Source organism: Nycticebus coucang, chromosome 2 (assembly GCF_027406575.1).
Source record: "Nycticebus coucang isolate mNycCou1 chromosome 2, mNycCou1.pri, whole genome shotgun sequence".
NCBI classification, from domain to species: Eukaryota; Metazoa; Chordata; class Mammalia; order Primates; family Lorisidae; genus Nycticebus; species Nycticebus coucang.
Genome location: NC_069781.1, coordinates 118273923 through 118288306, shown reverse-complemented (window position 1 = coordinate 118288306; position 14384 = coordinate 118273923). Strand labels below are relative to the sequence as shown.

Sequence of the window (14384 nt, the reverse complement as noted above, 5' to 3'; positions counted from 1 at the left end):
CTCCCACTGGTGTGTTTTCTGAGCAGGCAACTCTCCCACCTCCCACCCCGTATTCACCCGTGACCCACCACACCTTCCTCTGAGTGGGAGCCACTTCCCTCTCTCCCTGAGAAAGCAAGACACCCGGTGTCCTCTGCTTTTGAAAACCCAGACAAAAGCCTAGCCTGCTCCCCCCCACCACGCCCCGGGAGCCTAGCCAGGGGCTCATGGGAGCCAGGGCTTGGAGTTGCCTATTCCTCGGTTCCCCTCACTTGTTTATCTGCTCTGTTTTCAAGGCCCAAGGGGAGCCTCTTGACAGTAAGGCCTGGGCAGGGTGTGGCTTCAGTGAAGGGGCTGTCCTGGGGAAAGGCAAGAACTCCCCCATCCAAAGCAGAAGAATAGGGGAATATTTTGGTTGGATCCCATTGTCTCCTTTTTTCCCCAGTGGGGATGCTGAGGCCCAGAGAGGGACAACTGCTGCCCCAGGGTTACACAGCGCAAGGATAGCCCCTCAATTCCTCCTGCTCTGCCCCTATGGCTTTTTGGACATAGGTCAGCTATGACTCCCACAGGCTGCCTCTGGGTCATTGCTGCTTTTTCTGGGTGCAGATATGGAACTTGGCGCTCACCAGCTTTGAGCAGCCACGAGTGAGTGCCTTTCTCCCTGGTTCCTGGGTTGACAATGGGTAAGGAGAGGCTCCATCTGGTATTGCCCTGTCTTGGACATCTGCCCCTTCACTCATATCCAGAGCAGGCTTCAGTCATGAAGGCAGTGGCTGCTAGAATGTGATCATTGACTTCATTCTGTTTCCATGGATTTTTCAGTCCAAGACACAGGAGGTGATTGTGGTTTACAGGGGTGCTGGTCTTGCTGGAAAGTTTAACAAATGGATTTAATAATTTAAAGAATTTAAAATTTTGTTGATTAAAAGATTGATTTTTGTTAATTTAAGGACTTAAGGAAAACTAGAGAGTAACTAACTGGGAAGACTAATGCTACAAAGGTGGGCAAGTGTAGGTGGCTGCCAGAGAGAGATGCTTCTAGTAGGAGGTAGGTGACGTCTGTGCACCAGGAGAGTTTGTATGGCCCTGGGATCCTCAGGGTCTGGCCAGTAAAATAAGTATATTTTAGCTTGGAGCAGCCATTCTCTGGTGCTCAAACAAATCCCTGTTGTGGGGAAGACAAGGCCCAAATCCTGGGGCAGGAGCAGAATTGAGCCTGTGACCATCTGGGCCATCCCAGATTCCTTTTCTACCTCAGGCCTAGAAATTTTCAAGGGGAAAGTCTCAATTGGGTGCTAACTGGGTCCTTAACACTCTTTCACAGCCACTAATCTCCCTTCTTAACTAAAAGCAAGGCAATTAAAAGGCAACAGTATCTAGTGATAATTTAATAACAAGCCTTTATTTTCATTATATCTATTTTTCATGTTTTTGCTACAATGTTTGTGGCAGTGGCTTCTGGATAGCTCAGTCTTGGTAACAATATAACATTTCCTTCTAAAACAAGGAGATTTGATTTAAATTTGAGAAGCTCTGAAGGGAAGGAATATATAGGTAAAGCTAGGGAGGTAGGGGAATTCGTGAAGGTGTTTTGAGAAATACAGGCTTTGGTTATTTACTTAGCAATGACTTGGTGGGTGCCTGCTGTTTCCCATCCCTGTTCTGGGGGCTGTGTGTGTGAATTTAATCCTTACAGCAGCCTCCCATGACAGAGGTCATGGGAGTAGCTTGGAAAGAAATACTAGGGCCAGAGGGACAAGACCCCATGGCTGGGTCAGCAAACACTCAGCTTCAGGTCTTGTGGTTGCAGAGCTGCCCCCAGGCTCAGACTGCCTGGGAATTGGGAGGGGAGCCTGAGCTAGGCCTACTTCCCTGAAGTAGGGAAACTGAGGCATGGGTAGGGGAAGTGATGCATGGGGACACACAGCTACAAAGATGTGGGGGTAAGGTTTGCTCTTGGGTGGTCCAAGTTCCCACCCTCTAAGCTGCTGGGGTGGGGAACTGGGGAGGGATTTTTGGTGTCTTCCAGTGTCTGACCTGCTGTGGTCTGGGGGCTTCTGAGTATCAGTTATCCTGACACCAACTTTCATACTAGGTTTGTTAGCTGAGTCACACATGTAGAAGGTGTCCTTGTCAGAGGCCTTGGCCCTTGAAGGCATCTGTGCCCACCCCTTCTGTTACTGTTGACTTGGATGTGAGCTAAGGAGAGGGAGAGTCCTGAGTCCCCAAGAGACTTTGGGCATGTCACTTTCCTTTGGACCTCACTTTTCTCACCTTGCCAGTGGGGGTATTACCCCACCCAGCCTCCTTCTGGGGGAGGCAGGGCTAGGAGAAGGACAAATGCTTTTATTTGTAGGGACAGGGCCTCATTCTTTCACCCAGGTTAGAGTTCAGTGACACCATCATAGCCCACTACAGCCTTGAAATCCTGGGTTCAAGTGATCCTCCCACCTCAGCCTCCTGAGTAGCTGGGACTACAGACCTGTGCCACCACACCCATCTAATTTGTTAAAATAGGATCGGTTCCTATGGCTCAAGTGGCTAAGGCACCAGCCACATACATCTGAGCTGGTGGGTTCGAATCCAGCCTGGCTCGCCAAACAACAATGATGGCTACAACAAAAAAGTAGTCGGGCATTGTCCAGCTACTTGGGAAGTGGAGGCAGGAGACTTGCTTGAGCCCAGGAGTTGGAGGGTGCTGTGAGCACTCTACCCAGGGCAACAGCTTGAGGCTCTGTCTCAAAAAAAAAAAAAAATTTTTTTTTTTTTTTTGCAAAAATATTGAAAAGATAGGGTCTTGCTTTAGTGCCTGGGCTCAAGCGATCCTCTTGCCTCAGCCTTCCAAAATGCTGGGATTACAAGTGTGAGCCACTGCGCCTAGCTGTCTTTTCTTTTCTTTTCTTTTTTTTTTTTTTTAAGACGGTCTCACTCTGTTGCCATGGGGTTGAGTGCCATGACATCATCATAGCTCACAGCAACCTCAAACTCTTGACCTCAAATTATCCTCATGCCTCAGCTTCCCGAGTAGCTGGGACTACAGGCGCCAGACACAATGCCTAGCCAGTTTTTCTATTTTTAGTAGAGATGGGGTCTCACTCTTGTTCAGACTGGTCTCGAACTCCTAAGCTCGAGCAATCCACTTGCCTTGGCCTCCCAGAATGCTAGGATTATAGGAGAGCCACTGCACCCAGCTCTACCTGTCTTGTCTTGCTCCCCACTGATATCCTACCCTTGAGCAGGATCAGAGAGGTCTGGAAACCCATAGAGCAGTGGTTCTCAACCTTCCTAATGTTCCGCAGCCCTTTAATACAGTTCCTGTGGGTCGCGACCCACAGGTTGAGAACCACTGCCATAGAGAGTCTTCTCTAAGGTGTGGGAAAGGTTTCCTAATATAGTCCATCATGAACCTTTTCTGTGAAGGATGGTTAGGGGTTTACCCAGTCAGGAAGAAGGGTGAACCTGGGGGAGAGACTTAACATGTGCAAAGGCCCAGAGGTAGGAACACATTGAAAGGAGAGAGGACTCTTTACTACTATTGGGGCCATATCCTGCTGGTTCTTGTGTCAGGCAGGGGAGCCATGAGGAGCTATGGACAGTGTGTAAGCAGGGAATGATCAAAGGCTAACTTTGGATACCAGAAAAAGGCTTTGGCAGCTAAGGAGTGAGACCAGGGAGGAGCAAGTTGTGGCTAAGCCTGAACAGAGGTCATGGGAGTAGCTTGGAAAGAAATACTAGAGCCAGAGAGATAAGACCCCATGTCTGGGTCAGCAAGCACTCAGCTTCAGGTCTTTGTGGTTGCAGAGCTGCCCCCAGGCACAGACTGCCTGCTCAGGAAGAGTTGGCCTGGACACACAAGGAGGGTGGCAGACACCCTGCATACTGCAGGAGACCTCCTGCCCAAGAAGGATGGCTAAGCAGGGGTCTTGGTGTCTGAGGAGCATGAAATTGGGCCACGGTGGCTGTCTCCTACCCAAGGTTTGTTTTTTTTTTTTTGCTGGGGCTGGGTTTGAACCCACCACCTCTGGTATATGGGGCCGGCTCCCTACTCCCTGAGACACAGGTGCCACCCTCTGCCCAAGGGTTTTGAGTAGACATTCAGGGGGCAGTGAGAGCTGTTTACTGGGACTGAACCTTGACTGAGCTGGGAATCGGGAGGGGAGCCTGAGCTAGGTCTTATAGTGAGTTAGGATCAGAACCAGGTGAGGGCAAGGGGAGCTCTGTGGACAGAAGGGGAAGGGTAGGGCAAGGCCAGGTCTGGCCAGCCTGGGTGGGCAGAGGATGTAGGTGTGAAGACAGGGGCAGTGGGTAGACATAGGCCTAGGGAGTGTTCTAGTAACACCTGTCATGGAGCCAGAATGTAACATTCTCATCAGCTTGTGTTCAAATCCTTCTGAGCATAGAAGGTCAAATGGCAGGGCCATACAACACCCCACATGGGGTAGGCATGACCCCAGCCCAGGCCCTGGCCTGGCTCTTGGTGAGAGGATTGCTGTGTCCATTACCAACACATGTGTGTACGTGTGTATAAAATTTTTAACAACTCTGTTAAAATATAATTCATATACCATACAATTCACCTGTTTAAAATGTACAATTCAGTAGTATTTTGTATATCTCCACAATAAATGTTAGAACTTTTTTTGAGACAGAGTCTCAATCTGTTGCCCCAGGCTAGAGTGCTGTGGTATCACCCTACCTCACAGCAACCTCAGACTCCTGCCTCAGTCTCTAGAGTAGCTGGTACTATAGGCACCCACCATAACACCCAACTGACTTCTAATTTTAATAGAGACAGAGGAGACAGAGTCTTGCTCTTGCTGCTCTTGAACTCTGAAGCTCAAGAGATCCTCCCACTTGTCCTCACAGAGTGTGGAGAGATTACAGATGTGAGCCACCTCTCCCTATCCCAGGCAATGTTAGAACTTTTTCTTTTCTTTTCTTTTTTTTTGAGACAGAGTCTCACTCTGTTACCCTAGGTAGAGTGCTGTGGCATCTACCTTCTCTTGCCTAAGCCTCCCAAGTAGCTGGGACTACAGGTGCCCGCCACAATGCCCGGCTATTTTTTGGTTGTAATCATTGCTGTTTAGCAGGCCCAGCCTGGGCTTGAACCCGCCACCTTCAGTGTATGTGGCTAGTGCCCTAGATCCTGTTAGAACATTTTTTTTTTTTAATTTTTAATTTCAGCTTCCTTGTTCATTCTTCTTCTTTTTTGTTGTTCATTTTCTTCTTCCTCTGGCGATGTTTTTGATGTTAGATGTTTTTGGTCTTACTCTGGCTCACTGCTGTTCATACTGGTCTCGAACCTCTGAGCTCAGGCAATCCACCCGCCTCGGCCTCCCACAGCGCTGGGACTACAGGCATGAGTCACCACACCCGGCCATAACTTTTTCATCACCCCAGAAAGAAAGCCCCATCCCCATGAGCAATCACTCCCCATCCCCTCCCCCAGCCCGTAGTGACTATGAATCTACTTTCTTTCTTTCTTTTTTTTTTTTTTTTTTTGCAGTTTTTGGCCTGGGCTGGGTTTGAACCCACCACCTCTGGCATATGGGGCCGGTACCCTAACCCTTTGAGCCACAGGCGCTGCCCATGAATCTACTTTCTGTCTCTGTAAATTTGCCTGTTCTGGACATTTCACATAAATGGAATCATGTATTATATGTCCCTCTGTGTCTGCTCTCACTGAGTGTGATTCCTCTAGGTCCATCCACATTGTAGCCTGTGTCAGAGCTTCTTTCCTTTTCACGGCTGAGGGATATTTCATTGTGTGGTGTTTACTCATACATGGATGGACACTTGCGTTGTTTTACATGTTAATTTGTACAGCTCCTCCCCACCCCCGCCAAGGTAGTTTAAGCCTGTGTTCTCTTCAATGTGAAGAGTCCTGTTTAAAATAAATGTAAATCGTGGCAATGAGTTTCTTTAAAAAGAAAAAAAGGAAGTGATGACAGGGTAGGTGGCCCAGGGAGATGGCGGGAGTATGATCGGCAGGGGCTGAGGTTTGAGGAACCTTTCATCTTTCTGAAGATGGAAAGATCCTAACTGACTCGCTGGACTGGCAAGCATTTATTGAGTTGTGCTGTGTACTGGGTGATGGAGGCATGGCAGGGACAAAAACTCAGTGCTGTCATCATGTGAAAATAAGAGAAAAAGACACCATAAGAGTATTTCATGGCAGCGCCTGTGGCTCAAAGGAGTAGGGTGCTGGCCCCATATGTAAATCGAGTTTACATTTACAGGTGGCGAGTTCAAACCCAACCCCAGCCAGAAACTGCGAAAATAAATAAATAAATAAATAAAGTAAAAAAAGAAAAGAGTATTTCATGGCAGTGAGGGCAAGGGGCTGCTTGAGGGTATCAGGGATGACAATTAGGAAGGTCAGAAAAGTTCTAAATGAGGAGGTGCCATCTGAAGCGAGGCCTGGGGAGTAAGTGAGGCTGTGAACATCTGAGAGAGGGGCCTCTAAGAGGGGTACAGCTGATCCAAAGGCCCTGGGGTAGAACAACAGTGGAATGTTTTGAGAGTGTGGCTGGAATGGAGCCCAGAGGGGAGAGGAGCCATGGGGGTCTTTGGGCTGGTCTCCAGATAGATTTGCCAGAAAAGGCCCCCAAGTCATGCACCGCTGGCCTCCTCCTGTGAGGGCACAGGGCAGGGTCCAGCTCCTCCCCAGCCCCCGGTTAATACGCAACAGGTTTGTTCCTCTGGATCTGTGACCTACCCTGACCTCCACATACTCTACGGGGGGTGGCCTGGGGGTTGTGGTGGTAATGTTTCTCTGCCTTGACCCTTCTAGAATTCTCAGTGGCCCCATGTGTTGGCTACCTCACAAGTGACAGTAGTAGCCCTTGGGCCACCTGTGTAGAGAGGGCTAGGAGGAGATTCCTTCTAGGGCTAGAATATGGGCAAGCTTGGAGCAGAGCAGGGAGTTGGCAGAAGGAGGGCATGGGCTGCATGGACTTCAGCTCCCCCTGAGAATCTAGAAACTACTCTGGGAGGTAGGAAGCAGCCCAACCAGCTGGAATCAGGACACCCTGCCTCCATCCCCTGATGTGTGGGGGAAGGGGCTGCTGGGATTCCCCCTCACCCCTACCTCCCAGCCCCATGTGACTACCCCCACCTATGGCTAAGGTCACCGTCAGCTGTTTCCTTTCAATTAGCAGCAGGAATGTTCTCGGCGCTGGGCTCTATGCCTGCCCGGGCAGGGACCCCCCCCTCATTCCAGCTGGAGCTGCCTAGGTTGTAGCTGCCTGGGCGTGGGCTCTGGAAGGACAAGTGTGGACCCCCCTTCCCCAAAAGATACACACCTCCTGCCTGCCCGCTGGGTGACCTTGGACCTGTTGTGTAACCTCTCTGGGTCTTTCAAAAATAAACGCCCTGCAAAGTAGAGGACTCTGCTGGGCTCTTGTTGGGTTTGGACCTTATTAGCTCATCTTTTGGAGCCGGATTATCTGATGCACTCACAGACGGCGCCCTCGCTGAGTCCTGAGCCGCCCACATCACTACACCAGCCCTAGAATTTGCTCCAAGCGCCATAAAAATAATCGCGCGAGGATAGAACGCCTGCGTGTACTGATAGTGGGCGTCTGGGCGAAGGGCATGTCCCCCCACGAGTGTCTCTGAGTTGCTACCCACTGCCCAGCCAAGCTAGTGAAGTCCCAGATTATAGGAGTGACCTGCCCTGGGACACAAAGCCAGCCCGGCCCTCCCAGGCCTTTTGGCAGCTTCTCCACCCAGCATGTAAGATCTTTTGTGATCTGGCTTCAGCTTCTCTCCATGAGCCCCAGAAAGCTATCCTGCCTGCCTTGCCCCCACCTGCGGGTAGACCCTGAGCTGAGAGCCCAAGGGGTGCAGTCTGCAGCCTCTTCCACCTTGATAACCATGGGGGGGTAGTAACCTCGCCGCCCCGCAGGACCATCAGGAGCATGGAAGCTTAGCTGACCCTTTCCAGACTGCTTTGCACCCAGCCTCAGTTCCCTCATGTGTGAAATGGGGCTGACTTCAGCCTGCAGGAGACAGCATGGGGGAGGGAGGGAATGTTCTTATTTCATGACTGTTTTATTAGTGGTTTAGGGTTGTATTTTGCTTCGTTTTTTGGATTTGCAAAGTTGAGCATTATCGTGGCTTGACCTTGGCTACCTGGTGCCAGGCCAGTTGCAGACCCTTCCTAGATAGAAGCCCTTTCCTGGGGCAGACTCCCCTTTGAAGCCAAACCGGGAAGTTTCTTCCCACGCCCAGTGGCGGGGGTGGGCTAAAACCCTTACCCCTCCCAGCCCTACCTTCTCTGGGCAGCCCCTGAGGCCCGGGGCGGGGGATGCTCAGTTGTGGCCCTGCCCCTGCATGCCGGGCCTTGGTGTTGCCATGGGGACAGCGCAGTTGCCAGGGCGACCGCCTCCCATGGGCCCCCGCCATCCATCACAGGGGCGGCAGCACTCCAGGCGGTGGGGCGCTTGGCACCCCCAGGCCTGGGGAGGGGCGAAAGGGGTGCATACAGCCAGTGCCCCTTCCATCTGTGATGGGGATATGGGTGGGGAGGGATGGGAATTCTCTTCCTGGGACTCGATGGGCACATTGTTTCCTGCCTGACCTTCCCTTGCCCTGGCTCAGGTCAGCAGTGACAGGCCTGCCTAAGTGAAGACACTGCCTGCCTTGTCTCCAGCCCGGCCAGCCGGCCACACAGTAGTCCCTGTGTCCACCCAGGATGGCCACCTGCCCGCTGAAGTGGGGCTGGGCACTGTGCCCTGGGGTCTGGGCTACTAGGTTGACTTTGTGCTCCAGTTCTAATTCCTGGGTTAGTCTTTGGTGTCCACATTCAAGCTGGGAACCCAGGGACTGTGATAGGACCAGAATTGAGTGGGTGTTTGAGTCTACTCTGCCACGACCTCGTGTTGCCCTCTCTAGACCTGGTTTCCAGCCATAGGTAGGGCCTGGCAAGCAGGGGAAACTGCAAGTGCAAAGGCCCTGAGGTGGGAATGAGCCTGTTGCTCAGCCAGCAAGTCCTGGCAACTGGAACAGAGTGATTGGGGTGGGTGGGGGGAGACTAAAGGGGTGAGGGCAGGGATGTGAATGGGCTGACAAGAGCCAGGGACACTTTGGAGCATGAGCATGACAGGGTCTGATTCTCATTTTGAGAAGCTGCCTCTGGTTGTGTGGTAGAGAGGGGAGTTGGGGGGTGGGCAGAGAGGTAGCAGGGGACACCAGGCTAGGGGGATGTAGGGTTGGCAGAAAGTGAGGGACTGAGCCTCATGAGGAAGCATAACAAAGGGGACCCTGTGTGCTTCACACAGTGCAAGAGGGCAGACCAAGAACTCTAGCTGATCTGGCCATTCAAGAAGTGCCCCCAAGCCAGGCTAGATCAAGCCTTTCCCGAACTCCACCCAGCTGAACCCAGTCTTCCTGAAGAGGGAGAAGGGGAAGCTACAGAGGACATAACCAGTGTTCATGGACCCCTAGGAGGCAAAGAGATGGGTAGGTGATACCTGCCAGGAAGGGAGTACTGGGTAGGGTCACCTTTTGAGGCCTGGGAGCTGGACACTTCACGGGCCTTAGCAATGCTGGGAAACTGAACCCAGTTCAGTTCCCTGAACTGCTGGGAGGCAGGCAGGCAGTGTGAGCTCCCGGGTAAGTCTTAACCTGGGAGCAGCCTCTCAGGTTGGGGCATAGGGTAAAGCCAACATGCTGTGGAGTTTTGGGTGTCTCTTCTCATCATGAACCACAGGTGCAGGAGCAGTGAGAGGAGGGTCTGGATCTAGAGCTGTCTGTGCCTCTGTTTTTGTGCAGATGGGGGAAACTCAGGTCCAGTGGGGAGCAGGGGCTGCAAGTGGCTCCAGGCCCTGACACCAGGCTAAGGTGTATTAGTAGTGGTGGTGGAACCAAAGAATAGGCTGTAATTTCAGTCTCGGTGAAGAGAAGGGGTTGGGAAAACCTGGCTCCCAAGCTTACACCCCCTTGTTCCTGTCAGGCCCTGCCCCTTAAGACTGGGTCCCCCACCCTCTGGTGCTGCCTAGAGTGGGCAGCCAGCCCTGGGACTACTCAGGATTTGGAGCAGACAACTCAGAAACTCCCTTCTTGAGTTCAGGACTCCTCCTCCTCCCCCTCCTCCTCTGTGTGTGCACCTTCCTGCTCACGCTCCTCTCCCTGCCTTGTGTTACTGCAGCCCCTGGGAGCCTGAGGGTATCCTTATGTTCATTGCAGGGAAAGTGAAGGCTCACGATCAGCCTTGGTGCAGGTCCTCATTGGTTCCTGCATTTTACTAAGTTCCTACTGCATGCAGCTTTTGGGGACCCTGCAGGAGACCGAGAGCAGGATGAGAGTTCTGCCATTCTTCCAGCACTCTGCCCATACTGTCCAAACTTAACCCTAACCCCCGTTCTGCCAGGTGGGGGTTAGGATTAAGTTTGGACAGTATGGGCAGGGTGCTGGAAGGAAGGTTAGGGAAACACAGGCTGGGTTCTATCCTGAGCAGTGAGTGCACAGGTCATGCTTGGCAGGGCTCAGGGGAATGTACAGGCCAGGGTGTGGGGCAGAGATAACACACTGTCCAGTATCCTGGGCTCCTGCCCACCCCACAGAGGGCCTGTAACCTTGCAAAACATGAAGCTATGTTTCTTCAGGTGCATCTGGTGACACTGATATTTATTAAGCACCTGCTGCATACCAGTTCTGGAGACTAAGGCTAAAACCTCACTGGGAGGACTCTCCAAAGACATTGCTTGGATGAGAGCAAAAGTCTGGGGTTGAGGGTGGTGCCTGTGGCTCAGTTGGTAAGGTGCTTAGCCGGGCATTGTGGCAGGTGCCTGTGCTGTGGTCCCGGCTACTTGGGAGGCTGAGGCAAGCCCAGGAGTTGGAGGTTGCTGTGAGCTGTGTGACGCCACGGCACTCTACCGAGGGCGATAAACTAAGACTCTGTCTCTACCAAAAAAAAAAGTCTGAGGTTGAATCCTGACTTCGCTTCTTTGCTGTGTGTCCTTGGGAGGCTCACCTCGCTCTCTCAGCCTTTGAGCTCTTGGGAGACTCCAGCAGAGGCTGGGGTGAGAAGCACTGAAGCACCCATAAGCCCAGGATTGGGTGGCCGGGTTGGTGGGTCTCCCATCCTCTCTGTACCCTTCCTTGAGCTACAAAATAGGTCTTAGTGGGCAGGAAGGTACAGAGAGAGCTGTCCTGATCAGTCTAATGGTCTTAGCCAGGAGGTGACACCCTTCTTCCTGGCCTTTGTTCTTTTGGGGGGGTTTTGTTTTGTTTTGTTTTGTTTTTTTGAGACAGAGTCTCAATCAGTTTTCCTGGGGTTGAGTGTCATGGTGTTATAGTTCACAGCAACTGACTCAAACTCTTGGGCTTGAGCAATCCTCTTGCCTCAGCCTCCTGAGTAGCTGGGAACTGGGACTATAATAGGCGCAGGGCACAATGCCCAGCTAGTTTTTCTATTTTTAGTAGAGATGGGGTCTCGCTTTGCTCAGGCTGGTCTGGAACTCCTGAGCTCAGATAATCTGCCCACCTCTGCTTCCCAGAATTCTAGGATTACTGGTGTGAGCCACCATGCCCAGCCCCTTCTCTGGCCTTTGATGCCTGGTGAACTCCTATGCATCCTTTATGGCTTAGCTTGGATGCCCCTTCTCCCTAAACCCTTCTTGTTTGCTACCCAGAGCCTCTCCCTTTCCTGTTATGGCTCCTTCAGTCCTTGAGGGGACAGGGCAAGGTCCTACTTTGTAGAAAGGGAAACAGGCTGAGAAGTATAATAGCTTTCCTATGGTCATCTAAATGGGAAGAGACAGGGTTGAGATTCAAACCTTGTCCAGTTGAAAGCAGGAGAAAGTAGACCATGGCTGATCTTCTCTCCCTCCCCCAGGGTCCTCGCGGCAGAGACCACATCCCAGCAGGAGCGGCTGCAGGCCATTGCAGTGAGTTCTTCCTGCTCTTGGACAGGATGACCCTTGGGGTCCCTTAGTCCCTTACTAAGGCCTGGGACTCAGAACCAAAGGGTGGTAAGGGGAGAGGTATTTTCTTTGGAAGTTTGAGTCCCACTGACACTTCTACACAGAATGAAAATAAACATGGAGACCCCCTGACTCCTGAGTCCCTTAGACCACTAGCCCTCCCTCTGCCTTTTGGGTAGGTGGAGAAACTGAAGCTTCCTCATCATGGACAGAAAATAGGCTTTGGTGGTGGGAGCACAGATGTGCTCAGGGTCATCTCCTGGAAGCCAACAGGCCAGGGGAGTCCACTTGGAGGAAGCAGGGTCTCCCTGGGTGGGGCTTTGGTTGGGTGTGTTGGGGTCTCTGTAGCCCCCACACCAACACCCTTCACTCCCTGCAGGAGAAGCGGAAGCGACAGGCAGAGATTGAGAACAAGCGCCGTCAGCTGGAAGATGACAGGAGGCAGCTACAGCACCTGAAGGTAGGGGTAGGGGGAGAGGGGTGGCCAGCTGCAGAGGTACCCCTGGGCCAACCCTGACCTGGACCCCTGCCACTCCAGTCCAAGGCCCTGCGGGAACGCTGGCTGCTGGAGGGAACACCATCCTCAGCATCAGAGGGGGACGAGGACCTAAGGAGGCAGATGCAGGAGGACCAGCAGAAGGCGCGGCTCCTGGAGGGGTCCATCTCCAGGTGGGTGGTGCCCAGGCTTCACTCTGCTGGGTCTGAGGACTGAGCATCACCCCTTTGTCCCCTGACACATTACTGTGAGCAGATGTGTGAGGGACGTGGACGCAGGGCAGCTCCAGAGTCCCTGAGGATGGGAGTTGCCGGCATGGAGCTCCCCCAGGGCTTCATGGCGCCGGCCCAGCTGGCAAGGCAGCGTGTCCACAGCTTGCTCAATGCTAACAGAGGCCACAGAGGCAGCTGGGCCTGCAGGAAGCCCAGGGGAGGGGCAGGATGGGGAAAGTGGTCATCCCTGTGGGGCTGGTGGGACACAGGCCTAAAGTTTCCGGCATGCAGGAGTCCCAGGCTCAGCTCAGGGCAGGAGGTCAGGCCAAAGGGAAGTGACGACCAGACTTCCAAGTGCCTGCTTTGGATGCAGAAGAGGCTCAGGAGGCGGAGGCCTGCTCAGGTCACATGGCATGCTGGCTCTGACAGTGAAGGCCTATAAGCCTGTCCTGGCCACCCTTGGATGCTGTCTCAGCCCCGATGGAGTCCCTACCCCCACTCTTCCCTTGGGGTGCATTGAGCTGGATGCTGGATTTTTCTTCCTGAGTAGGAGGTGCTTAAAGGCATGGATGAGTGGGGGAGGTTCTGGTGGGGCCTTGGGATGAGCTGAGTGCTTCAACCTCTGTGAGCCTCAGTTTCCCCATGTATGAATGGGGGAGGCAAGGATTCCAGCAAATACTAAGCACTGTCTGTGTGCCTGGCCTTGGAGCAGGGCAGGTCTGCCCATGGGGCTTGGGCAAGTAGCTTCCTTCCATCCATCCCTGCTGGGACAACAGACTCAGGCATCCTCAGTGATGGGGGTAAGGGGCCCCAATTCAGCTGCATGTGCTTTTGGGGCCTGGGCTTCCCTCCTCCCTGGGGCAGTGGCTTCTTGGTGCTGACACTGAGCTGGTTTGGGGCTCTCCTGCCCTCATTTTCCATCCAGTCTGCCCTTCAGGCTGACTGCAGTGTCTAGCCCTTCCTGAGTCGGGGAGGGCTGGCATCCAGCTCAGAGTCCAGCCTGCCAACCTGGGCCCACCTTTAGTACTCTAGCCCTTGCCAAAGCCAGTGCCTGGGATTTAATATCCCAGTTTTGTTTTCGCTGGATCTGTTTGTACTGTTATCTTCTACTACTTGGAAAATGACATGGTTTTTCCAGTTTCCTTGGACAGATAACATTTCCTGTTAAAATACATGAATTCCAGCTCAGCACCTGTGGCTCAAGTGGCTAAGGCGCCAGCCACATACACCTGAGCTGGTGGGTTCAAATCCAGCCCCGGCCTGTCAAACGACAATGATGGCTGCAACCAAAAAATAGCCATTGTGGCAGGCACCTGGGGTCCCAGCTACTTGGAAGGCAGAGGCAGGAGAATCGCTTGAGCCCAGGAGTTGGGGGTTACTGTGAGCTGTGATGCCACAGCACTCTACCCAGGGCGACAGCTTGAGGCTCTGTCTCACAAAAAAAAAAAAAAATACATGAATTCCAGTGGAAGATAAAGGAGAGCTCATTTGAGACAAATTGTGAAGTAAACAGCACAGGTGGGCCACAAAGAGGTATGGTGGCACCAGCCCTTGTTTGAATCCAGCTCCGCTGTGGGCAGGCTATGTGACTTCTCCACTCGGTGCCCCCTCAGCCCCCTCCATGAGAGGGTGTGATGAGCATACAGGGTGCTGAGAAACATTCAATTCTAGGAGTTGTCGCAGAATCATAGAACCCAGAGCATTTCTGGGAACATAGAAGTGCCTAGTGTGGGTTCTCACCACACATGTGCACCCCACCCCACC

At 52.7% G+C, this 14384-nt stretch overlaps 1 protein-coding gene across 3 annotated transcripts in view; it reads left to right on the top strand.

Moving 5' to 3' along the window:
- The window catches only part of PALM (paralemmin), a 31154-nt gene that overhangs the window by 1369 nt on the left and 15401 nt on the right, over positions 1–14384 (top strand). For 2 of the 3 annotated variants that reach the window (XM_053581622.1, XM_053581621.1), the window contains exons 2-4: positions 11825–11876; positions 12292–12372; positions 12451–12581. In XM_053581622.1, coding sequence (XP_053437597.1) covers positions 11825–11876; positions 12292–12372; positions 12451–12581 — 264 coding nt within the window. Of the gene's footprint in view, positions 1–3783; positions 3958–11824; positions 11877–12291; positions 12373–12450; positions 12582–14384 lie in introns of all 3 variants that reach the window. The other variant, XM_053581623.1, reaches the window with a different exon arrangement.